General features: G+C 41.4%; 1 protein-coding gene across 6 annotated transcripts in view; it reads left to right on the forward strand.

Annotated features, from left to right (window-relative positions):
* The window catches only part of CIT (citron rho-interacting serine/threonine kinase), a 1,313,172-nt gene that overhangs the window by 996,145 nt on the left and 291,293 nt on the right, over positions 1-25,734 (forward strand). For 4 of the 6 annotated variants that reach the window (XM_085636268.1, XM_085636269.1, XM_085636271.1 and 1 more), the window contains exon 38: positions 23,405-23,485. In XM_085636268.1, the coding sequence (XP_085492394.1) occupies positions 23,405-23,485 (81 nt within the window). Of the gene's footprint in view, positions 1-22,762; positions 22,808-23,404; positions 23,486-25,734 lie in introns of all 6 variants that reach the window. The other 2 variants (XM_085636266.1, XM_085636267.1) reach the window with 1 other exon arrangement.

Genomic DNA, 25,734 nt, shown 5'->3' on the forward strand with positions numbered 1-25,734 from the left:
AAAAAGGCTGGACCAGTCGGCAAAGAAGGTGTTTTCATCTGCCAGCATGGCCTTGAAGTCGACTAACGCCACATGTCTCTTGGGACGCTATGTTCACGCGCTGATGGACTCGGCTAAGAAACTTGGGCCGAAATTGCCTGAGGACGATAGATCTGGATTTAACAACATCTTGGCTGATGCTCAGGCGGCTGCGCGGCAAGTGATCCAAAGTGGGCTGGACACTGCGGATTCTGTTGCAAGGATCATGGGGTCGTCTGTTGCAACTAGGAGAAGTGCTTGGTTGAGAACGTCGGAGTTCTCTCAAGATGTACAGTCAACCCTATTGGATCTACCGTTTGATGGGTCTTGCCTATTTGGGGAAAAAGGCAGATGCTGCTCTGGAAAGATTCAAGGAGAGCAAGGCAACTGCTAAATCTTTGGGACTCCAGTCTCAGTCGAGAGGGTCTTTAAGGAGGTACAGAGGTTTTGGAAGAACATCTTTTCGTACCTATAGGCAGACTCAGCAACAGCAGCAGCAGCAAAGTTCCTCGTCGAGAGGTTACAGAGGAAGAATCAGGGGTCGCACACGTGGCTCACGTCAGCTCTCCTCTTCCTCTTCCTCAGCCCCTCCCACCACCGCAAAACAGCCCTAGATCCGGCATTCCGGATCATGCTGGTCCTGTGGGGGGCCGGCTTACCCATTTTCTACAAGATTGGGAATCTGTAACTACAGATCTCTGGGTTCTAGATCTTGTAGAAAATGGGTACGCCCTTCCCTTTCGGGAATTCCCTCCAAATTACCCTCCTTGTCAAGGGGCTTGCTCGGAGGACCACCGTCTTCTCCTGCAGGAGGAAGTCCTGAAGTTGTTTCAGAAAGGTGCGATAGAGGTGGTTCCAGAGCAGGAGAGGGGTCAGGGATGCTACTCCCGGTATTTTCTGATTCCGAAAAAGGACGGCAGGTTACGGCCGATATTGGACCTCAGAATCTTGAATCTTTATCTAAAGCAAGAGAAGTTCAAGATGCTCACCCTTGCTCAGGTTCTTCAAGCGCTGAATCAGGAGGACTGGATGGTGTCCATCGACATGCAGGATGCGTATTTTCACATCCCAATCCTGAAGTCGCACGGAAAGTATCTCCGTTTCACGGTAGGGTCGCAACATTATCAGTTTGCGGTCCTACAGTTTGGTCTTACTTCTGCACCTCGGGTCTTCACGAAGGTGATGGCAGTGGTGGCAGCCCATCTCAGAAGGTCAGGGGTCTCAGTTTTCCCCTATCTGGACGACTGGCTGATCAAAGCGGAGTCGTCGGAGAAGGTGTTGCATCATCTGCGGGATACAACTCAACTGTTGTACATCTTGGGTTTTTCTATAAACGTGCCCAAATCTCACCTGGTGCCCTCTCAGCGCAACCTGTTCATAGGTGCGGTACTGGACACTACTGTGTGTCGAGCATTCCCTCCTCCTCAAAGGATTCTCGACATTCAGGAAATGATTCCTTTATTTTACAACGGAGCGGTTGTTCCAGTTCTGAAGGTCCTTCGCCTGCTCGGTCTGTTTGCTTCCTGCATCCTGTTGGTCAACCATGCATGCTGGTACATGAGGGCACTCCAGTGGTGCCTCCGCAAGCAGTGGTATCAGCACAAGGGAGATCTCAGGGAGTCTGTGAGGATCTCCAGAGAAGCTGCAGCGGATCTGTCTTGGTGGAGCGTGGAGGGCAATCTGTCTCAAGGAAGGCCCTTTCATCTTCCTCCATCGGTGGCCATAGTGATAACGGATGTATCCACCTTAGGGTGGGGTGCTCATCTGGGGGATCTGGAGATCAAGGGTCTTTGGTCTCCAGAGGAAAGGCTGCTTCACATCAACCTTCTGGAGTTACGGGCGATACGTTTGGCGCTCAAGGCCTTCCTCCCTTCCCTTCGCGGTCAGTCGGTTCAAGTCCTGACGGACAACACTACCGCGATGTGGTATATAAACAAACAGGGAGGAGTGGGGTCTCTTTGTCTCTGCAGAGAGGCCAGGCGTCTGTGGTCCTGGGCTCAGGACCATCAGATTTGTTTAATGGCAAATCATCTGGCCGGGGTGCTGAACGTACGTGCGGACAGTCTCAGTCGGCAGTTCTCCGCCGATCACGAGTGGAGGCTTCATCCGGAGGTAGTTCGTCACGTCTTTCGGATGTGGGGGGCTCCTCAGGTGGACCTGTTCGCCACTCAAGAGAATGCTCACTGCCCGTTATTCTGCAGTCTCCAGTATCCGATGCAGGGAGCGTTGGGGGACGTGTTTCAGTTGAGTTGGGGCTCACGACTCCTTTACGCGTTTCCTCCCATACCCTTGATTCCTCGGGTTCTGAGGAAGGTTCGCCAAGACCGGGCCCAAGTCATATTGATCGCCCCGGATTGGCCAAGAAGGGTGTGGTACACAGATCTTCTCCACCTCTCCTCGTGCCCTCCGCTCCGTCTCCCTCTGAGGGCAGACCTCCTCTCGCAGTCAGAGGGGCAGGTTCTACACCCCCACCTCCAGAGCTTACACCTTCATGCCTGGAGATTGAACGGGGCAACCTGAGTTCTTTCTCTCTCCCGCCGGATGTGGTGGATGTTATTTTATCGGCCAGGCAACACTCCACCAAATCTATTTATTCATATAGGTGGTCTAAATTTGTTCTCTGGTGTGGAGAGAGGTCCATTGATCCTTGGAAGGATCGTCTTTCTAATATTTTACAGTTTGCCCTTTCTCTTGCCCAGCAAGGCTTTGCTGTGGCTACTGTGAAAGGATATTTGTCGGCTCTATCGGCTTTCCTTTGTTTGCCGGATCAGCCGTCGCTGTTCAAGTCTCCTATTGTTCTTCGTTTTATAAAGGGCCTTACAAACGAGTTTCCTCCAGCTCCCTTTATTATGCCTCAATGGGACTTGAACCTTGTATTAACCTATCTTATGGGTTCTCCCTTCGAGCCCTTACACAAGTGTCCCCTGAGGCTCTTGTCTTTTAAGACGGTATTCCTTGTCGCAATCACCTCGGCAAGGAGGGTAAGTGAGCTTCAAGCTCTAAGTTCGAAACCCCCAGTCTTGACCATTCATGCTGAACGAATGGTACTCAGGACCAGGGCTGCGTTTTTGCCTAAGGTGGTAACTCCCTTCCATTTGGGGCAGTCCATTACCCTTCCTTCCTTCTTTCTATCCTCCCCCTCACCCTTCCAAGGAGGAGGAGAGACTTCACCGCTTGGACCCTAAGAGGGCGGTGAGCTTTTACCTGGACAGGACGAAAGACTACAGGATTGATGACCAGCTCTTTGTGGGCTTTGCTGGCTGCAGGAAGGGTCGTGCGGTGCACAAGCGCACCCTTTCCAGATGGATTGTACTATGCATCAAAATATGCTACTCCCTAGCTGGTAAGGAGCCTCCGGAGGGTTTGAGGGCTCCTTCTACCAGAGCAAAGTCTTCTACATCTGCCTTATCTAGGGGTGTTTCTGTGGAGGACATTTGTAGGGCGGCAACTTGGGCCTCCCTCCACACCTTTGCAAAACATTATTGCTTGGACACCGAGATGAGGAGGGACGGACACTTTGCTCGATCCGTCCTTTAGGACTTTCTGGTATAGGGGGATGGACACCCTCCTCCGGGAGTGGGGACTGCTGTGGAATCTATTCACAAGGTGAGGAATCCACTGGCAGATGTATCCATCAGAAGAACATGTTACTTACCTTTGGTAACGCTTTTTCTGGTGGATACAGTATCTGCCTGTGGATTCCTCACTGACCCACCCGCCTCCCCGTTGTCCATCCTTCTATACCTGCAATTCTGTTGATGGTATTTCAAAATGTGTTTGGTTACTGTCAAGGGCATTATGTTTTTCTTGTGCCTTGTTATTTATTTTCCACACTGTGTGTGTTGATTTGCATATCTTGTACTGTGTATACTGTATATATATATATATATATTGCTGTCAGTCCGTCCGTGTGCCTCGAAGGCACGGAAAAAAGGTGCGGAACTGACGTCATCACGCCGACGAGGTCTTCTTATGGAGCCGGTGACGTCAGCGGAGTCGCGAACGGAGCCGTGTATCTGTGACGTCGTCTTCGACCTAATCGGCGTGGACTGCTACAGAGGATTCCGAATGTTGCTGGCGCAAGGGATATTCACAAGGTGAGGAATCCATAGGCAGATACTGTATCCACCAGAAAAAGCGTTACCGAAGGTAAGTAACTTGTTCTTTATAACTAATACGATGTGCCTTATTGAGCCAAAGAAATTTAGTAAGAAGCCAATCTGTATCTTTGTAAAACTTCATGGGAAAATGGGTAGGAATCATGGCTAAGGAGTAAAACATTTTGGGTGCTAAAGTCATTTTTATGGAGTCCATTTCACCCTACCACGAAAGATGAAGTGAAGACCATTTAGATATTTTATCCTTAATGTAACTTAAAATAGACTCGCAATTTAATGATATTGTAGTTTTCATAGAGGAGAAAACAAAATGCCTAAGTATTTAAAATGTTCTCTTTGCCAAATTATATCCTTCAAGGGTAACATATCTGAGGTACAATGAATATTTATAGGATAGAATTCGGTTTTATTAGTGTTTAACTTATAACCAGAAAGTATGGAATAAGATGAAATAATCTCAAATAAAGGAGGAAGTGAGGAGATAGGATTACTAATAAATAAAAGTACATCATCTGCATATGATAACGTTTTAACATTAACCTCCTTAATATTAATACCATTAATATCATTACAATTCCTAATTAAAACAAGCAAAGGTTCAGTTGCAAGAAGAAAAAAGAGCAGGATGAGGGACAACCCTGTCTGGTACCTCTCAAAAGAGAAAATTGGTTTGAAGTTTGCCCATTAATAAATACACGAGCTGTAGGATTAGAATAAAATGCAGAAATCATACGAATAAATGTCACCAAAATTAAATGCAAATAAAGTGCGAAACAAAAATTGCCAATGTACTTTATCAAAGGCTTTTTCAGCATCTAATGCTAACACTCCTGCTGGTAAATGTAAAGTGGACCCTTGTTTAATTACATGCAGTAATGTTCTTGTATTATTTGCAGAATATCTATTTCTCATAAACCCTGATTGATCTGGATGAATAATAAAATCTAAAACTGAGGTTAACCTAGTTGCAAGTACTTTGGCATAGAGCTTACAATCTTGTTTTAATAAGGAAATAGGACGGTAATTGGAAACTAGTGAAGGGTCTTTATTAGGTTTAGGTAAAACAACAATTAACGCTTCAGTAAAATAACCTGTAGTAGTCCCTGTGGAGCTAAGAAATGGTAAATAATTTAAATAAATGAGGAATAAGTTGTAATTGTAATTCCTTGTAAAATTCTGCTGGAATGCCATCTGGTCCTTGGGATTGGTTTTGTTTAAGAGATTTAATGGCTAATCAAATTTCATCTTCAGTAATGGGCAGATCTAATTTATTTTTAGTTAAAAGGGGAATCTTGGGTAATCCACATGTATTTAAAAAAGAATCAATTAAAGAAGAAACAACAAAGTTAGGTTGATTATATAAAGTAGTATAATAATTTAGAAATTCATTAACAATATCATTTTGCGATATGCCAATTTTCCCATTGGGGCCATGAATCAAATTTATTTGGGTTTTATCTATTTTAATGCGTAGATAAGTAGCTAAAAGCCGTCCAGATCTGTTAGCATTAAAACAAAATTTGGCTTTAGAATTGGAGAGTTGAATACCAGCTCTTCTGCTAAGAATGGAATTAAATTCATATCTTGAGTTTTTGTAATTTCATCCTATACTGAGGGTCATTAGAAGTAATAAAAAGCCTTTCAAATTTAGCAATCTGTTTATCCAATTCTTTAATTCTTACATTCAAGGTTTTGTTTTCATGTGCCATGAGAGAAATAGAAGTACCTCTAATATAAGCTTTAAAAGCATCCCATCTATTCACCAGGGATGTAGAACCTTCTGCGTTAAGTTGAAAATAATCCTGAATAGCATTGAATATTTTCAGTTTGTGTCAGTCATTAAGAAAAATATCAGTATTCATTCTCCATCTGGATTGTGGTTTTAAATTTGAAATAAATTGTAAAACAAAAGATATTAATGCATGATCTGATATATCAATATTACCAATGGTAGGAGTAACCACAGAATCAATTGTCTGGAAATTAGTAAATAATCAAGTCTCGAATGTGAGTTATGTGGATTAGAGAAAAAGGTAAACATTTTTTCCGTAGGAAAATGCAACCGCCAAATATCAATTAATTTTGTAGTTTTATGGAAAGATTTAAAAGTTAGAAAAGCTTTTCGAGGTCGGAATTTAGTGAGAGGCGATCTATCCAATAAAGGATCAGAAATAAGGCTGAAGTTTCCTCCAACTATAAGAGGAACATTACCTAACTTGAGTACTTCAGTAGTTAAATTATACCAAAACATAGGATCATCAGCAGTTGGACCATAAACATTAATTAAAAACATAACAGAATCATACATTTTAATTTTAACTATGACATATCTGCGTTCTAAATCAGATGATTTACTTAAAATTTGAGAATGTGGTCTTTTAGCAAAAAGAATAGCAACACCATTTTTTCTACCTTTAGCAGAAGAGACAATATCAACCCACTTTTTTTCATATAATCTAATATATTATCTTCAATATGTGTTTCCTGAATAAAACAAATATCTGCTTAACAACTACTTAAATAATCTAAAATCTTTGTACTTTTTTTTATTGATCTCTATTGCATTTAAACAAAAACAAAGGAGCATCAGATGCGAGAAGTCAATAGGCTGCAAACACATTACAATTATCATGACATCACAATGGCAGTTGAGTAAAAAGAAAAAGAAAATTATACTGAAGGTCCAAACTGGGTGACACACCAGGCTGTTCTAACATAGTTGACACGAGGAGAATATACCCATATGCAGAAATCAGTCTGACAGTTTTTGGGTATTCAGACTATAAGTAGCATAACAACTGTAACTACTCCCCTATTTGCACCAATAGCGTTTAACCAAAGGCAACTTACTCCTTCCGAGTTGTAGCATAGGAGTAGCAAGACAAAATATTTACATCTGTACATCTCTCGGCGAGCCCCCTCTCTCGCTATTTTTATTGGCCCTATATGTATTGTACAGTGTCCAAAAATTCTTGGGTCTATTGCGGGGGGCAAGAGATCACTGAAATTTTCCGTTTGAGTAGAGCAATATATCAGTTCAGAGGACCATTGGTTCAACGTAGGTAGACGGCCCCTTGACCAGCCGATGGCCACCCTTCGCTTTGCCATGAGTAGTCCCATGTCAACTAACCTGCGCAGCCCTTTCGGCAAAGGTTTCGAGAAGCCCAAAAGCGCTAGAGTCGGGTCTGGGGAAAGCTCCCGCCCAGTTATAGCTGTCCATTCCAAGAACACCTGTCTCCAAAACTCAGCCACTCCCGGGCAGAGCCAAGCTAAGTGTGCAAAATCAACTTCTTGCTCACTGCATCGCTCACAGCGCGAGCTGTCCCGGAGCCCATATCTACATAGTCTGTCTGGGGTATAATAGACCCTATTTAGAAACTTAAAGTCAATTAAACGGTGCTTACCATTAAGGGAAACTCGCTTATGTTTAGGCAGCCGTATAACCACATGTTGTCTATTTCCGTAGTCATGGCAAATTGCCAGGCTAAATAAGCTTTAGTGTAATGGTTCGCTCTATATGACATAGCTTGTTTGTAAATCTTAGAGTCCATTCCCGTCATAGCTTGCGTTTTAATGATCAGGGAGAGGACGGTCAACTCCGGCGGATCAGTTCCTAGAAGCTGCAGTAATGCTTGTCTTGTCCTATGATATTGAAACTTGGTTAGGATTGTGGGCATATTTCCCTCTTCAACAACGGACTCCCAGTCCTTCATGATTCCACCATCAAACAAGTCGCCTATATGAACCCCTATGGAATTAAGCGCACTGATGACACACCTATCTCTACATGGCGACAGTCAGTGGCACCAATCAAGGGGCGCCAAAGGTGAATACAGCAGAGCCCCAGCCTGCAATTTCAGATGATGATGCCAGGCGTGATTAGTTGCGTTAATTGAATCTAGAATGCCAGTCCTGCGATCTGTGGGCGCGAAGAGCAACATGGGAAGCGGGCTTGGGGCAGCTACCTCCCACTCAATGCGTAGGTGAGGGATATCAGGTGAGCCGTATATCCAGAGTTGAGCGTGGGTGCATTGCGCAGCTCTATAATAAAGGTCAAAGTCCGGCGCTCCCAACCCACCCATGTGGTACGGTAGGGTAAGAATTTGCCATTTGACTCTCGGGGGTTTGCCCACCCAAGGTAATTTGACCATCAGAGAGGTGAGTGTGTTGAAGAATATACCAGGGAGGACCATCGGGATATTTGTAAAGAGGAACAGGAATCACGGGAGAATTACCATTTTCATTATTGATATTCTACCTAGCAGCATCAACGGTAATCAAATCCATCGATCTATATCGTCTTCCATCTTGCTCACTAATACTCCATAATTGTCTCTGAAGACCACCTCAAATCTTTGTACGTTTTTACCGGATGTCTCAAACCCTTGACATTTAAAGAGGTTATTTTAACATTATGAACATTAGCCATAATAAAAACAAAAGAGTAAAAAGAAATAGGATTTAAGAAGAGGAGCGAAAGTTGAAGAAAAATATAGAAAATAGTAGTTCTAGAATATTGTATAAGGAAAAGAAAAAGACAAACATAAAAAAAGATGACCACAAATGAACATTAATAACAGATTTGAAACGCACATGCGCTTTACAAGCATGACCGATCCGTTGCAGCCCAGTGTAAAGAGAACGGTAACATTTGTCAGAAATACATGTTATAACAATATTCAAGTAGCAGAATCGTGTGTATCCATAGAATGCTGTGAGTGCTGTTCCAGGAATAATTTTAAATCTTCCGGACGTTGAAAGGACTTTGAAAAATTATCTTTCCAGATTCGCATTGTTGAAGGGTCAAATAGGCCGTATTTAAAACCAAGACTTCTCAATTGAGGACGAATGTCAGTGAATTCTTTACAAATCTTAAGTCTCTTTAGCAAAGTCTTGGTGAATGAAGATTTTATTGCCATTAACCATTAAGGATGGTATTACCCGTGCTGCTTTCCTTATCAAGACCAAATGATGGTGACGTAGAACCTTAAAAATCATTTGTCCTGGCTTGGTGGGATGAGTATTTCGATGGGATGGAATCCTATGCGCTTTATCGTTTTTAAATTTCTTCGGAAATGTAATGTTTAACAGACCGGGTATTACATTCTCCAGATATAGTCTGCATTTAGAGCCTTCAACATCCTCTGGTAAATTAAAAATACGTAAATTGTATTGCCTGTTGCGATTTTCCATGTTCAGAAGAAGAATAGACCTAGGAGAAAGTTTTGCAACAAGTGGTGCAAAAGCATCAATTTTAACTTTATTATCTTTTATTTTAATTGAGTTGTCTGAAACGTTCATTGACATACTAGCCATATCTTTATGTAGGCTTTTAATTTCTGACGCAATGGTATCAGTGTTGGTACGCAATGCATGAAGCTCGTCAAGAATTAATGCCAATGGGGGCTCACTAGATTCCACCACTTTAGATTTTACAGGAGGAGGAGAAATCTGCTGCTTCCTCTTATTATTGGGATTCTACGCATTTTTATTCTCCATTTTCGTATTATAAAAAAGAAAGGAGCAAATAAATGCAAAGTACAGTGAAATAATGTAAATGCAGAAAAAATGCTTCAAGGAAAAAGCTGGTGCAGCAGTTAAAACAGACTGTGGGTGTGGTTAAGCCCTTTCCTGGATACTTGCTCCGCCCCCCTGATAGGAAATCTGGGCAGTGCCTTAAGGCATAGATGGAAGCTGAACCAGGAGGAAGAAAAACACCTCTTCTGAGGTCTTAAACACCAGGAAAAGTCACCACAGCATCAGGTAAGGCTTCAGCAGGCTGCAGGAGTAATTTCCAGTAAATTCTGACTGGAATTAATGAGTTAGTAGAAGAAAACAGAGCTCACAGGGCGGCGGCCATCTTGTTTTCGCGCGTCTCCAGGGATAGCTTTTGAATGTCTGGAGTACTTGTTTTCCCTTACCTTGATAACTGGCTTTTAGACGAGGGCACGCCACAGTCAATCATAAGCCACTTCTGGATGGTGGACAAAGTTGTGACCTTGTTGGGTTTCACCGCCAATGAGCCGAAGCCCCACCTGAGCCCCACACAGCGATTTAAATTCATCTGGGCAGTTCTGGACACAGTGGCATTCTAGGCTTTTCCTCTAACACAGAAAGTCCAGGAGAGTTCAGAGAATGATCCCAGTGTTATTGTATTAGTGCTGGTGCTTGATGAGGATGACTCGGAGGCTTCTTGGCCACTTGTCTTCGTGCATCCTCCTCATCCACAATGCCAGGTGACACATGGAAGCCTTGTAATGAAACCTCAAAACCCATGGGGCTCAGTATCATGGCTGCCTCTCCGACCTCATTTGAGTCTCTGAAGAAGCTGCTCAGGATCTGCATTGGTGGCTATCAGATTTCGACCTGACCCATGGCAGGCTCCTCTTCCTTCCCTGCGGTCTCTGGTGGAGGCCTCTGGTCTCTGGTGTAGAGGTTGCTATACGTCCGCCTGCTAGAGTGTCAGGCAATCCGCATGACCTTCAAAGCCTTCCTGCCATCCATCAAAGCGAACTGATGCTAGTTCTCCTGCACAACACTACCCCCATGTGGTATTGCAGCAAGCAAGGCTGAGCGAAGCCCGGGCCCATGTGCCAGGTGGCTCTGCACCTCTCGATTTGGCTGGAACAACAAAATATCTTCCTGGTCACCATCTACTAGGTAAGGTCCCCTGAATGCCAGGATGGATGAACCGAGCAGATGCCTGGCAGATCACAAGTGTCGTCACCATCTGGGGGGGGGCAGGGGGGATTGGGGGCTTGCTGGGCACCTTTGGATGGGGCGTGAGCACTGCCTATATCTATTTGCTCATTGTAGGAATGCACAGTGTCTGCAGTGTTGTGCACTGGAGACTTATTCCAGATGGAATGGAGCAAGGGACTCCTGAACGCATCCCAGCTGATACCTCTCCTGTCTCATATTCTAAAGAAGATCAGGCTCAAATCATCTTGATTGACCCAGACTGGGCAAGAGAATATGGTACTCAGAATTTCTGAGCATGAACATGTCCCTTCCACTTAAGTTTCTGCTTTGACAGGACCTCCTTTCTCAGCAGCAGGGCAGGTTACTGCATACAGATCTCCAAAATGTGCACTTCCAAGGATAGAGCTTGAGCGGCGGCTGTTGAATGCATTTGAATTGCTGACTGTGATGGTGGATGTTATTTTTGCTGGCAGATGGTCTTTCATGAAGTCCATTTACGCTGGGCGCTCAGATAAATGAATTGCCTGGTGTGGTGCCCTAGACACTGACCCCTTACAAGCCACCCTTTCTGATGTTGTTTTGTGTGATATTTTCTTATCACAACAAAGCCTTACATGTGGCACAGTGAAAGGTGACAGATCAGGCCCTTTCAACCTTTTTGTTTTTGTTTGACAATCCGTCCTTGCTAAAGTCACCAGTTTCTTTAAGTTTTTTTTACCCTTTTCTTCACAAACTGTGTGTTGACATTTCTTATGTGAATGCCTTTTTAGTCTATGCAAGCCGCACCTTAAGGGTATTAATGCTAAAAACGATGTTGTTTAACCATCATGTTGGCATGCTGTGTGAGAGAACTGCAGGTGTTGTCCATACAACTGCCATATACTGCCTTCTTCTTGGACAAGTTCTTGTTGAGTACCCGGGTGGCTATCCTCATTAAGGATGTAAACCATTCCTTGTTGGCCAGTCTGTCACTTTGCCAGCATTCTTTGCTCTGCCTCATCCTTTTAAAGAGAATTAACTCTGTTTATAACCTGACTTTGCCACTTATTACCCCAAGTGCTTTTTGGCGAGTGGCACGCTACTCTGGAACCCAAAGAGATTAGTGGTGGATTAGTGTAGGGAAATAGGAGTTAATTTGAGTGGTGGAAATGCAAGTTAGTTGTATAGTTGTAAGAGTCTAGAAAGTGTTAGTTGGGAGATCATAGTAGTAAGACGAGATTTGGCGTGCGTAAAAGGAGAGATGGAGGAGGAAAGGAATTAGGGAGATCATAGTAGTAAAATGAGGTTTGGGACGAGCCAAAGGAGGGATACATGAGGAAGAATTTTGAAAGGGTTTGTTTGGTAGATCATAGTAACAAACTGAGTTGTAGGATAAGTCTAGAAAGGGTTATTTTGGAGATTATAGTAGTAAAATAAGGTTTGTAATGAGTTGGGAGGTAGAGGATATATTGAGAGAGCTATAGGGTGAGACAGAGTAGTACATTGTTTGTTTCGTTCTACAGTAGGAGTAAATTAATAAATATATAGATACGTAACTGCATAGAAAGGGTATACATGTATAAGGAAGATAATATATTGAGATTTAAGGTGGTATTGCATAAACTCAGACCCAAGTGTTGCAGTACTTAAAGTTAATTTATTTGTGTATTTTTATGACTCAATTTTTCAATATTATAATTTTTTAGTAAATTTGATCTTTTCCTCGATATTTTAATAGTGATGCACTTGTAGATAAAATAGCTATAATATTTACTTATTGTGATAGGTAAATAAAACAGAAACCCACAGCATCTAATCAAATACATTTTATAAAAACTATGCAGTGACTTATAAACATGTTGAGCATAGAATTATTTATTTATATATGTATATATGTGTGTATATATATATATATATATATATATATATATATATATATATATATATACATACATACACACATATATACATACACCCAAACCTATATACAAATATATATATACACACACATACATATAACCATAAGTAATATATACATTTGTTAAGCATACCTAAAGAATATCTATATTTTAAATACCATAGTTATGTATATTTGTACAAGAAATACACATATCTAGATGCATAAATATAATCAAATTATAAATGTTTACATACACAAGGATATGCTGTACATTAGGGTTTGAGTATGGTGGTTATCTAGGAAAGAGACAACTCTTGGATAGTCTTCTGAAGATAAGATAGTTATCCATGGATCTTATGTTTAGGGTATTAAATTCCATATTTTGGCTGCTTGAACAGCGAAAGATGTACCACCTATGGTCTTTTTCTTGTATGGTGGGGTTTTGTGGCGAGTGATTAAGGTATTGAGACCTTTACAGATTTATAAAAGCATAACATCCTCCATTTGTAGAAGGGGAGAGTACAAAACTGAGTTTTGAGGAAACTGAAGAGATGGCATATGGGTGAAAATCAAAGGGAAGTAACGTGTGCTACTGAAGGTTTCAATTGAAATGTGGTAAGTGAGAGGAGTAAGGTCATGACTTTTTTGTTTGACCAGGGGCTAAGGGAAATGTCTTCTAATTTGGACATGGTTGGATAGCAATGGGTTAATTGTGAGAGTTGAGTATAACCTAACAATGTATAGCAATCATCTAAAACCAATCAATGGTTTTAATAAAGGTTTAAAACATAATTTCAGTTTAAAAAGCATTGCCTTTACTTTTTATGCGGTGCATATAGTGGCAATCTTATAAACCGCATTAAATTACCAATGCCTTCGCAAAGCCTGCTCCTCATATCTTACATCATCTCGCTGCAGCCGCCACAGACTGCAACCTCACTTTCCTCCACCGCTCTCGCCTAAAGTGTCCCTTGGTACATATCTCCCTTGAACTCACCCAAGTTTAAATTCTCCACCTCTCTCGTTTCTCACCCTGTTTGTCTCTCACAACTGTTACCTTCACTCTCACCTGCCCCTGCACTTCTGCCCACTGGACCTTTGGCCGCTTTGCTAGTTTTCTGTTACTCTTAAATTCCCCAGAAACGTATAAAAGGGATGTCTACCACCCATGTCGACTTCAAACAGAAGGATACTTTTTAGAAAAGGGAAAAAGCTTCAGCTTTCTTCCTCCTTCCACTGTTTTTTCTCAAATATATAAGAAATAGGGCTCAATGCAACATCCATTTCTGTAAATTCTTTAGCTTCATCTGCCTTGTGTCAAGAGGGTTCTAGTTTCCTGCATCCTTATCCATAGGGGTAATAGCAAACAGTCTGTCAATGAAAGTGACCTCTTCAACAATTAACTTGTTCACCGTGACATCTGACTGATGAACGTGACCACAACCTAAAGGACAGATCGTTTCCTGGTAGATGGTATATCAACAGCGAGAACCACTTTATTGGTTAATGGCACCCCAAAAAAATTGATTGTGTGTCTTTTAGGATGAAAGAGTGAAGGAAAAAGAGGAAGAATTTGTTTCATGTGAAAACCTAATGATAGCTTCTATATTCAACAGAACTTTTGGACGTGTTGAAGATGTACTCTTTAACACATCCTAAGAGGCTGCTGAAGGCAAGATCTGCTGATGTGCCTTTTATTACTTTATCTTCACCACCTCTTTCAGTCTCACCACTGTCCATGACCCACCCTCCTCCAACTTATTAATATAGTAATGGCAGCCACATCCTCAGCATGAGTAAGGGGGCAAACAGAACTATGATTGGGAAAACACACTTTTGACCACTAATGATGGATTCTGTGCCATTTAATTCCTTTTCCGTAGACCTCTAGAAATTTCAGATACTTATAAAAAAAAGCAGCAGCAAAAAGTCATAATACTTTCCATTAGACCAAAATTAACCTCAATGAGTTAATAACGAAGTGTTGAGCTACATGCTTCAGGAAGGAGGAAAAGGTAATGAAAAATTCTAATAGGAACTATCTTAAGTGATGTTCGGCTAGACTTAGGAAAGATAGTAGAAGCAGATCATTTGATGTAAAGGTGCAAAAATAATGGCAGAATGGGTATTGTTAATTTGCTAGGCATGTCCAGCAGCATGATGTAATTTTCAAAGCCACTTCAGTGTTGATCAGAGGTAAGAGGAATTGTTTTAAAAAGATGGTGTCTGTTATTAGGGAACCAGCAGGAAACATTTCAAGGGTGTTCAACACAGGTCTAAGATTGCCAGGTCTGTTCAAAATTTTCATCCACTTAAAAGGTATTTTTTCAGATAAGGAATTTAAGTTCAAGAAAAGGTTTATTGGAAAGATTATTATGGTCATAAAAACAATGCTTCATATATGCAGTTATTTGTTAATACATAAATACATGGTGTAATAAAGAACAATAACGATATATAATATCCATTAAAATAGTAAAAGGATAATATAGAAGATGATATGAATACAAGCAAAGGTTCACAGAAATCGTAAATAACAGTACATGTCAAAAATACACAATTAAAATAAAAATATATATATAGATATATATAATAGAAAATGATAAATTAAACATAATTATAAATAAACAATAGGAGGTCACGGAGGCTTGGTCACTTCTTGTTGTGAGGGAGCAGGTAAAGGAGTTTTCTTCACGATATCGTCTAGAAATTGTGTGAGTGGGCCCCAAAGGTGAGAACGTTTAGTAGCAAGAGAGATAGGATGAACGAGTGCTGTATCAAGGCGATGATTGTGACATACAGCATACCACCAAGCTAAATAGGACAATTTAGAGGAATCTTTCCAGTTTTTATATATTTGCTGAAAAGCTACAGCTATTAACAAATCAATAAGTGGTAACTGAGATTGACTTGTTTTCCGGTCCGGTGTTAAACTACCTAGGAAAATGTTTGTAGGGGAGAGTGGAATTGTGGTGTGAAATAGTGTTGATTTGGTGCCAGACCTGTTTCCAAAATATAAAAACATGTGGACATGTGAAAAGCATATGATGGAGATCAGCATGAACCTGGGAACATGTCCAGCAAATGTTGAGATTTGTGTTGTGTATTTTATGTAGGTATGTGGGAGTAAGAAACAATCTGTTGTGCTGGCCGCTCTGGATGATTCCCTAAGTTTCGTCCAAATTCTGTTCCAAAAAGAGATAGGCCAATTTGTTCCCAGATCGGATTCCCACGAGAGTTCCACTTTGGTTTTGTCTCGGATCTCAGGCGGTACCATTAAACGGAAATAAATGGTGGACGCTTTGGGCTTTATGTGCAAAAGGTTATGCCATGGGAAAAGGGGGTGGGAGGGTGAGGAAGGTGAAGATTTGAGTTTAGCATAAGTATCAAGTATTGCTTTCTGCAAGGTCAAAAATGTAGGTTTAAAGGAAGAAGGCAAATGATAAAGAGTTTGTAATTGCGTAAATTGAATGGGTGCGCCCTGATCTAAACATTGATGAACCCAGAGTAGACCTTTATTTCTCCAAGCCTTCCAAAATATAGGTTTCCTATTGAGAAGGATTTGTTTATTGTGCCAAATTGTGGAATTGAGAAAAGTGTCTAAATTATGTACTACTAAGTGGGGTGCAGTGGATAGTAGTTTACAGGATTGCTTAATTATGGGAGTAGAGAGCTTTTGTGGTTTGCGAGTAAAGGAGAGATATTCCTGAAATGAAAAGGGAGCTAAAAACGAGGTCTCAAGATCCACCCAGAGAGGTTTATCTTCAGATTGATTAGTGATCAAATTTGATAGTTGTCGTAACTGAAAGGCTTTGTGATAATTAGAGAAATGGGGGAAATTGACACCGCCTTCAGATTTTGGTCTTCTTAATTTCTGTTACGCCATTCTTGGTTTTTTAGCAATCCATAAAAAAGAAGTCAAAATAGAATTAATCTTTTGAAAGAATTTAGATGGAATGGAAAGTGGAATGTTAGAAAGGATATACAAAACTATCGGAGTCAACATCATTTTGATTGTGTCCAGACGACCCCACCAAGAAAGATGAAGGGGATGCCATCTTGCGACCAAAGTTTTAAGTTTGGCAGAATATTTGTCTATGTTTAAAGAGATAGATGTCTTTATAGAGGGAGAGAACCAGATACCAAGATATTTTATATGTTTAGGGCTCCAGGTAAAGTTGGAGATCTTAAAATCATCCTTAAAGGTGTATTTGGTTAAGGGTAATATTTCACATTTTCCTCTATTCAGTTTATAGCCAGATACCAATCCATAGGCCTCCACCTCTCCCATGAAAGCTGTAAGTGAAGATTGTGGTTTGGAGAGAAAAACTAAAATATCGTCAGCATATGCTGCCAGCTTAATTTGTTGAGGATCCGAGACAAAACCTGTGATTGAGTTATTCTGGCGTATTCTTGAGAGAAAGGGTTCTAAGGCCAAATTGAAAAGAAAAGGGGACAAGGGGCATCCTTGGCGTACTCCTCGTTTAAGATTAAAGTAGGGGGAGATGAGGCCATTGGTAGATATGGCGGCCTTGGGCTCAGAGTAAAGTAGGGCTATTAAAGAAATGATTTTCGGTCCAAACCCAAACCACTTGAGAGCGTGGAAGATAAAAGGCCAGTAAACCCTATCAAAGGCCTTTTCTGCATCTAACGCAATTGCCGCCAAGGAGTCCGGATAATGTGACGATTTAGATAAAATGTCAAAGAATAACCGTGTATTGTCAGTGATGTTGCGACCTTTGACAAAACCTGATTGTTCTTTTCCAAGCAGCATGGGAAGATATGGTTCTAATCTTAGGGCTAGAGCTTTCGAGAAAATTTTATAATCTACGTTAACTAAGGATATAGGTCTATAATTCTTACAGTAACGTAAATCCTTATCAGCCTTTGGTATTAGACAGATCAAGGCTTCGGAAAAAGAGCCAGTGGAATTACGGGAAGAGATAAAGGAAGAAAGAAGAGTGTGTAAGTGTGGGAGTAATAGATGAACGAAATGTAAATAAAATTCCACTGTGAAGCCGTCTGGGCCTGGGGCCTTGTCTTTTTTAAGAGTTTTTAAAGCATTTAACAATTCTGTTTGTGTAAGTTCGGCTTCCAAAGAGGCTAAATCTAATTGGGGATTAATGTTTTTGAATCGTGGAGAAATATTGGGGTATGTCTGTATCTGAGGGTGTGTTTTCTGGTGTGTAAAGGGATTGATAGAAATGTACAAATTCTTGGAGTATTTCAGTGTCTTTGAATTTCGGTGCTTGGCTATCATCGAAAATGGAATCAATATGAAGTTTCTGTTGTTTAATCTTTAGATAATTGGCTAGAAGTTTGCCTGATTTATTTTGGCCACCATAATACTTTGCTGAGGATTTCAGTAAGTATAGGGAGGCCTGTTCGGTAGTGGACTTGTTAAAAGCGATTTTTGCAGTGATGAGATCTTTGAGGGAGTCCTTCGACTTGGAGGTGTGAAAGGAGTGCTCAAGTTTTTTAATCTTAGCAAGAAGTGTGTTATGTAATATGCGGGAAACTTTACGTTTATTTGACAAAAATCTAATGATGAAATCCCGAGCGGTGGCCTTAAAGGCGTCCCACACTGTATGAAAGGAGACATCATTCGTTAAATTAATGTGAAAAAACTCTTGAGCGAAAGAGGTAAAAGATGAATTGAAATTAGGGTCAAGGAGTAAGGAATTATTGAAACGCCATTTTTTGGGCAATGTGGATTGATTTAAAATGTCTAATTGAATTGAAACAGGTGCATGATCCGAAATGAGTATAGGGCCTATGTCAGCAGAACGTAAGGATTGGGAAATGTTGCGTGAAATAAAAATATGGTCTATCCAAGATTGTGTTTGATGTGGAGAGGAAAAAAAGGAGTATTCTCTTGTGGATGGGTTGCAGAGGCGCCATGAGTCTAATAAGTTTCTTTGTTGAATAGTTTGTGTGAAAACTTTGTGTGGCGTGTTCAGGATAAAGGGGGATTTAGAATTTCTATCAATAAACGGGTCCATCACTTGGTTGCAGTCTCCTGCAAGAATAAAGTTTTCTGATGGGTACTTGAGCAATAATTGAGATATAAGAGACCAAAACGTGGCATCACCGCCAGGGCTCGACAAATTCACTCGACCGCTCGCATTTGCGACGTAAATGTAATGAGGTCGAGCTATTTTTAGGTCCTACTCGCCCTTTCTGGCGAGTAGGAAAACATACTAACTTTTGTCCTCTGTCTTTGAAAACGGAGAAAATGTGACAAGATAACAAGATTTAAAGGCCTTTTTATTGCTCACAAAGCAAATGAGCAATAAAGATGCCTTTTAATCTTGTTATCTTGTCACATTTGCTCCGCTTTCAGAGACGGAGGTCAAGTAGGTTACTGTTAAGTCGAGTAGATTTTTCAAGGTACTAGACCTGCAGGACTAGTACCCTTTTTCACATTTTTCGAGCCCTGACCGCTAGTAGGGGCATAAATGTTAAGCAAAGACAGAGGGGTCTTCCCCAGCAGGAGGTTAGTGAGAATCCACCTACCCTCTGTGTCGGATTCTTGAGATATAAGCTTGGCATTCAGTGTTTTGTGACAAAGAGTTATAACACCATTCCTTTTGCCATCTCCTGGTGAGAAAAAGTTTCACCAACCCAATTTCTTTTGAGTTTTAGTGATTCGCCTTCGGTAAGATGTGATTCTTGCAGTAATGCAATATTAACATCTAATTTGGAGAGGTGAGATAAGACTCTCTGTCGCTTAATGGGGGAGTTCAAGCCTCTGACGTTCCATGTGACAATTTTCAAAAACATTTGTGAGATGAAAGTAATAAAAACATAAGTGAACCAATAAAATCTCGTAAATTGTGAACGATAGTACATGTGAAAAATTCAGCAATAGGAACTATAAAAAACATTGAAGTAAACCTTATATTAGGTACGAAGATATTAAAAGTTAAAACCAATTGAGAGAAGCTGAAAAGGTGGGAAAGATGAAGAAAAGGAAGAAGCAAGATTGGAAAAAGAGGCAAATGATAGAAACATGTATGATAAGAAAGAAGAGGGAAAAAAGGAGAAGGGGTGAGAGCTGTAAAGAAGAATATAAGAAAAAGGATCATATCCACAAAGAAGTCAAAACAATGGAAGGATGGGGGGGGGGGGGGGGAGACCACATGGAATGATGACGTACCCAGACTCCATGAGGTAAGGCGGGGAAGACTTCGGGATGTAAACAACATTCAAAACTAAAAGGTCAAGCACATGAGGTTAGGTCCTGTGTAAAAAGAAACAACAAATAGTTAATACAAACAGGATGGAATATGTCACGACACATTATGAGGTCATAATGTGAAATGGAAGAAGATAATGAGAACATACAGACCATTATACCATGACAAAATCCATTCTAGAATTCTGTAAGTAAAACAACATACTGAAAAGCTAAACCCTATTCCAATATATAACAGAAGAAGAGCTATTTAGAGATTCATGAGATCAAACAAACCATTATACCATGGCAAAAGGTATATTAAACTTCTATAGTTAAAACAGCACACTGAGGATTTAATCCCTATTCAAATATATTCCAGACGAAAAACTACTTAAAGCGAGTGCTGGAAATGTCCACCTTTTCTGGGCATTGTGCATTGAGGAAACTCTTCAGCTTTGTTGGGTCCTCATAAGTTGTGGTGTTATTGTTGAGAGTGACTTTAAACAAGCAAGGATGAAGCAATCCGAAACGAGCTCCAATTGAACGCAACGCTGGACGCATATTGAGGAATTCTTTGCGTCTATCTGCTGTGGATTTGGCGTAGTCCTGCGAGAAGAACAGTTGATGACCTGAAAATGAAATACGCTTCAGGAGCCTAACTGCGGAAAGCACTTTGAGGAGGTCCGTATACTCAAGGAAATACAATATAACTCCTCTTGGTCTTTTCGTGCTTGAGGGTGTTGAATGCAGTGGGCCCAGTCTATGAGCACGTTGTATATTGAGAATAGTGCTCTCCGGTAAATTTAGTACTGTCGGTAGAAATTTTTCAAAGAAGGAGACCCGATCCCTCCGTGCCTTCCGATAATCCATAAATGCGAAGGTTGTTGCGTCTGTTTCTATTTTCAAGGCTTTCAACCTGTTTTTGCAAGGATGTAATCTGGGAATGAAAGATGTCTACTTTGTTGTAACATGCACTGAGAGTTTCAACATTATGTTCAACCTTGGTGACTCTTTCTTCCAATTTTTCCCAGCCATCGGTTAAGATTTGTATTTTAGAATTTGTCTCTTCAACAAATGGCCGCAGAGCTCGAATTTCCTCCAGAAGGAGATCCATGGAGACAGACGAAGAAGGCTTGGGTGGAGAGGGTGGATTTTGTTTAAGGCGTTTAGTTGTTATTTTAGTAAGAGAAGAGGAGCCATTAGTCGTATTCGAAGAAGCAGCTGTTTTGGGCGTCGATGTTTGGGAGTCCTCCATTTTAATGAAGTTCACACGTGACTTTGAATGGACAATAAATCTACGATGTGAAGATATTTGCGATGAAGATACTTTTTTTAACCTACCCATGCAATGGGGAGAGGTAAAACCTATACAGACAAGGTAATGTAAAACTGCAAGGTATAACTTACGTGCGCAATTCCACCTAATAATAGTGGGCAAGGCATACTGTAACAGAATTTGTGTGCATTTGGCGCATGACAGAATATCAAAATATACATTTACCAATAAGCATGAAGTGAAATATAAAAGTGATATCTGTATGCTTAAATGGAATAGAATATATGTATGAAATGTAAGTCACCACAATACATTACAAGAGTGTGTCTATGCCCAAGCAAACCATACCACATGCTTAGCTTAATACCATATCCAATAAAGCCACTTTAAATAAAGACTCTCGTGGTACACTCGTATAACATTGTAGGTTCTGAGAGAAACACAGCAAAGAAATGCATATATTTACACATACACATATTAGCAACACAGGAACAAGGTTGCTGAAATGCCCATCTAAAGCCTGTTAATACAAGCGCAAGGGAGTAATGTCCAAATTCACTTTTCAATATGACTTCTAGTGTGAAACATCCATAATCAGTGAACCGGGGTCAGTAAATGAATAAAACATTGCTCCTTTCTGAAGAAATTCAGAGTGCGATGGAAATAATCTCCTCAGTGTGCAGACTGCTTTGAAGCCACAGTTCTCATTCAGTTAGTCAGCAAGCCATGTGTTTCTCAGAAAGGGCATTGCAAGGCAAAGTGAGGCAATAAATCACTGCAGAATTTAACTTTAGAGTTCTTCTCATGTTAGTTCAATTTGTTAACCTCCAGAAATCTATGCTGCCAGTGAAAATGCAAACTGAAAGGAAACCAGGCTCTCCCAGCACGAGCGGCAGTTAAGCAGCTGTCACAGATACCTCAGCTGTGAGCAGAAAGGTTAATAAAAGGTCAAAGCTTGCCAGAAAGAAGACAAAAATACTTCCATTTAGAGGCTCTTACATTCCGACCATAAATTATGCAGTTTTGCAGACCTTCAAGACTCCGGTAAAGCCAGAAAATCCCTCAGAAAGCCCCCTCAGAAAGCCCGTCACCTCACCTCAAGCAAATCACAGGAATGCCGCCATCTTCCTCGGGCTCAAGCCACGCCCCCCCAGATAAGGAATTTAAATGGAAACAATTAACATGGTTAAATTGAAAATCTTGCATAGAGCTTTTTGTGGATGTAGGGTGGATAGCCCTGAGCAGCAGCAGAAATGTGTTCAACTCTTATTCATTCTACAGACTGCCACTCACCTTTTTACCTCGATAGGGCCTTTTTTTAAAATTCAATACCCTATTATGAGTAATTTTTACTCATTGTGTGCCTTTTTCTGACGTGTACTTAAGCACAAGGTGTTCACGTTCTGTGACCCGTGGTGATGAATGTACTGTATTGATTTATAGTACATTATTTCTTTCATATGGTGATAATTTCTACTGGGAATTTGTAACTGTACTACTTAGTGTAAAATAACCTGCGCCATGAACCTCCAGCCCATTATGCTAAACCCTATTACTCTTGCACTACCCTTGATGTTGACATATACTAGGCTGGTGTGATGCTGTTGGAAGAGCTCCTGTCCTCATTTGTTCAGGTAAAGAGACTTAAGCGTGCTTGCTTTGTGAAACTTTGCTTTCGCTTACGCAGTCTATTTCTTCACACCAGTGTGTCCTGCTTCTAAGTGCAAACCAAAAATCTCAACCAGATATTTGACTGAGCGCTGTTTCCAGTACATGAAAGCCCACTAAAAGATGGCCTTCCGTTTCTGCTTAAGCTGAAATTTGGCTGTTCTTGAATTTAATGTACTACAGATACCTAAAAAAAAACCTCATGTTGCATTAATGTTCTGAGCAGTTTCACCGTGTCTGTATATCAGTTGACTGGGCTATGCACAATGTGATGCTTTGTTAGTGAAACTAACACTTGCTTCAAATTCTCATACTGCGCTGCCACGCTCAACATCACCTCAAACCTTGCTCTGTATTGGCACTCTGCACCTCTACTCTGACCTGCCACCCTTACTAAGTACTGTATTGGTCAGCTGACCCTGCTGCCTAACACGTGCCATGACTGCTCCCTGTACAGTTTTAATATTATAACTGCAGAATACTTTTTGCCATGGCACATATATCTTCATTCTGGCTCTACTTTGTGATGAATTATACTGTTCCTTTTTTGTTTTTAATTAAAGAAATTACTTGGAAATTCAATTCTGAAGCTGGAAGGAGAAGATCGCCTTGACATAAACTGTACTATTCCACTCACTGATCAGGTGATGTTTGTTAAATTGCTCACTCTATTTTAAAGTTCTTGACTCTGTTTGTTTGATTGTGTTTATCTAAGTATGCTGCAACTCTTTCAACTCCTAAACCTTTTTTTAAATTCATCATTTTCTTTACAAATGCTAATCAATACTGAAGTAAATCATACTTATTCGTGTCCCTACAACAAATGACTGTAAAACGTAATCATGAATATATTGGCTCCTGGGAGAGATTTTTCAGAACTTTGTGCTTTGAGTAAGGCAGTTCATCTGTACACTACCTAAGTATTATAAATAGATTAATTAAATGGTACATTCTGAAATGAGATCATCCATCCTGTGCCTCTGGGAGAGCTGGACTTGTGTGTGTTTTGTGGAAGAGTAATCATTGAAGAACCCAACATTGAATCAGACTTCTGTCGGGACAGAAAAGTCCCTTGCATGGTAACGGACGTGCTTCCCTGCCCCAAGTGCCCCAGCTGCATAGATGTCTGGACTATGGGTTCTGATTTTTAGTCCTGGGCGAATAATGACCATGTGTTTTCGCCATGACATAGGCCTGTCTCATGGTAATGCAGTCTTCTTAGTCCGGGATAGGCACATCAAACACTACCCTCATAGAGGCAGAGGGCTACTTATTTTGCCAGGAGCTACGTGATATAAGCACAATGGTGGCAGCCTACCCATTTTGCGCTTAGTAAGAATCAGTTGTGTGAATAGGCCTTTTTACTTGTCATTGTAGTGGTGCCTATTGGCCCACACAGGTAAAGGTCTTCTGCTGTGTATTTAACTCACCCTCTGCCTCCTTGGTGACTGTGTGTGGTGTGTGATACATGCATGAGCATGCTGGGATGTATGTGTGCCTGTGCATGGTACATAACATGGAGGCCTATGTGTTCTATTTTGGAAGGCCAGTGCCTTGAAAGGCTACTGGAGGTGAGAATTACATCCCTTAGACAGGATTTGTGGATTCCTGACAATCATGAGAGTTGAGGTGGAAACACACACACTGGAAGAAGGTTGGCACCTTAGGACCATGGAATCATAAAAGAGCTTAAGCCTTTGAACCTTGGTGAGGCATATTTCAGTGGAGCCTGACAACCAGGTGTTTTTCCAGTTACTCCCTTGACCTATGTTGTGGGCCAATCAAAATTAGCAGACCGTCCCTTTGACAAAAGACAGAACACTTAAAAGAATCAACACCCACAACAGGAATATCCAAGAACCAGACACTAAATCTCATCAGTGTCTGGACTATAAAGGTGGGAGTCCTACAAGTTGTTTAACCAGGACTAGGGACCAAGGTCTGCTAGTCTCCCTGCTCTGTGATGGGCTATAACCAAGGAAGCATACACAAGGAGAGTATGTATGAGGTATGTTACCCGGAACCCGGTCCCAGGATGTTTTTTTACGGTTCAAGTAAGACCTGGCTTGGCAGTTCGGGCTGGACTGCTCCCATGGGGCACAGGGTAAAGAGTGATTTGCATATAGCTGGGGTCTGAACTGAGGTGGCTAAGTGAGCTAAAGAACGATGATGGATTCAACCCAGATGTGTGACTGGGGGTGAGTGTCTGAAAAGTTTCAGCACTCAGTCCATCATCTCCTTGTGTTTGCTATAACCAAGGAAGCCAGGACCACTTGCCCTAAACCACTAGCCATCAGCTAGCCTGCCTAGACCAGCAGGCCTTGTGAGGAGGAGCAGCACCTGAAGGGAGTGAGACCCAGCGGGGATCCTGCTGAGTGGATCCCATTGAGCAAAGTGTGATAGCCCTAGTCCGGTCAGCACTGCTGAGAGTGTGCCATGATGAAGGCAGCGCCGTTGCTCTGTGTGGTCGTACTAAGGCTGCTGCGAAGAACACTTAACGATTGCTGAAGGCGAGGAGGATAGGAAGTCTGACGCTAATGCAGGTCATCCAATGAGTAAGCCTGATACGTCATCTGGTAAAGACCATGAACGGTCGCAGTCCCGCAGCATCAGGAGACCAGAGGCCGCAGGGCCGTTGCTCTGGGTGGTTGAACTAAGGATGCTGTGAAGAACACTCACCCCTTGCTGAAGGTGACAAGGAAAGGACATCTTATACCAATGCGGGTCGTCCAAAGACTAAGGAAGCCCGATGTTTCATCTGGTAAAGATCACAAAAGGTGGTGGGCCCGCAGTATCGGGAGACTGGAGGCCACAAAGACGCATCCTGTTCCTCTTGCATTTGCTGACTGCCATTGTATCAGGTAAGACTGTTTGAGCCACTCAACCTGCCTGG

The sequence above is a fragment of the Triturus cristatus genome, chromosome 11 (genome assembly GCF_964204655.1).
Source record: "Triturus cristatus chromosome 11, aTriCri1.1, whole genome shotgun sequence".
Taxonomy (NCBI): domain Eukaryota; kingdom Metazoa; phylum Chordata; class Amphibia; order Caudata; family Salamandridae; genus Triturus; species Triturus cristatus.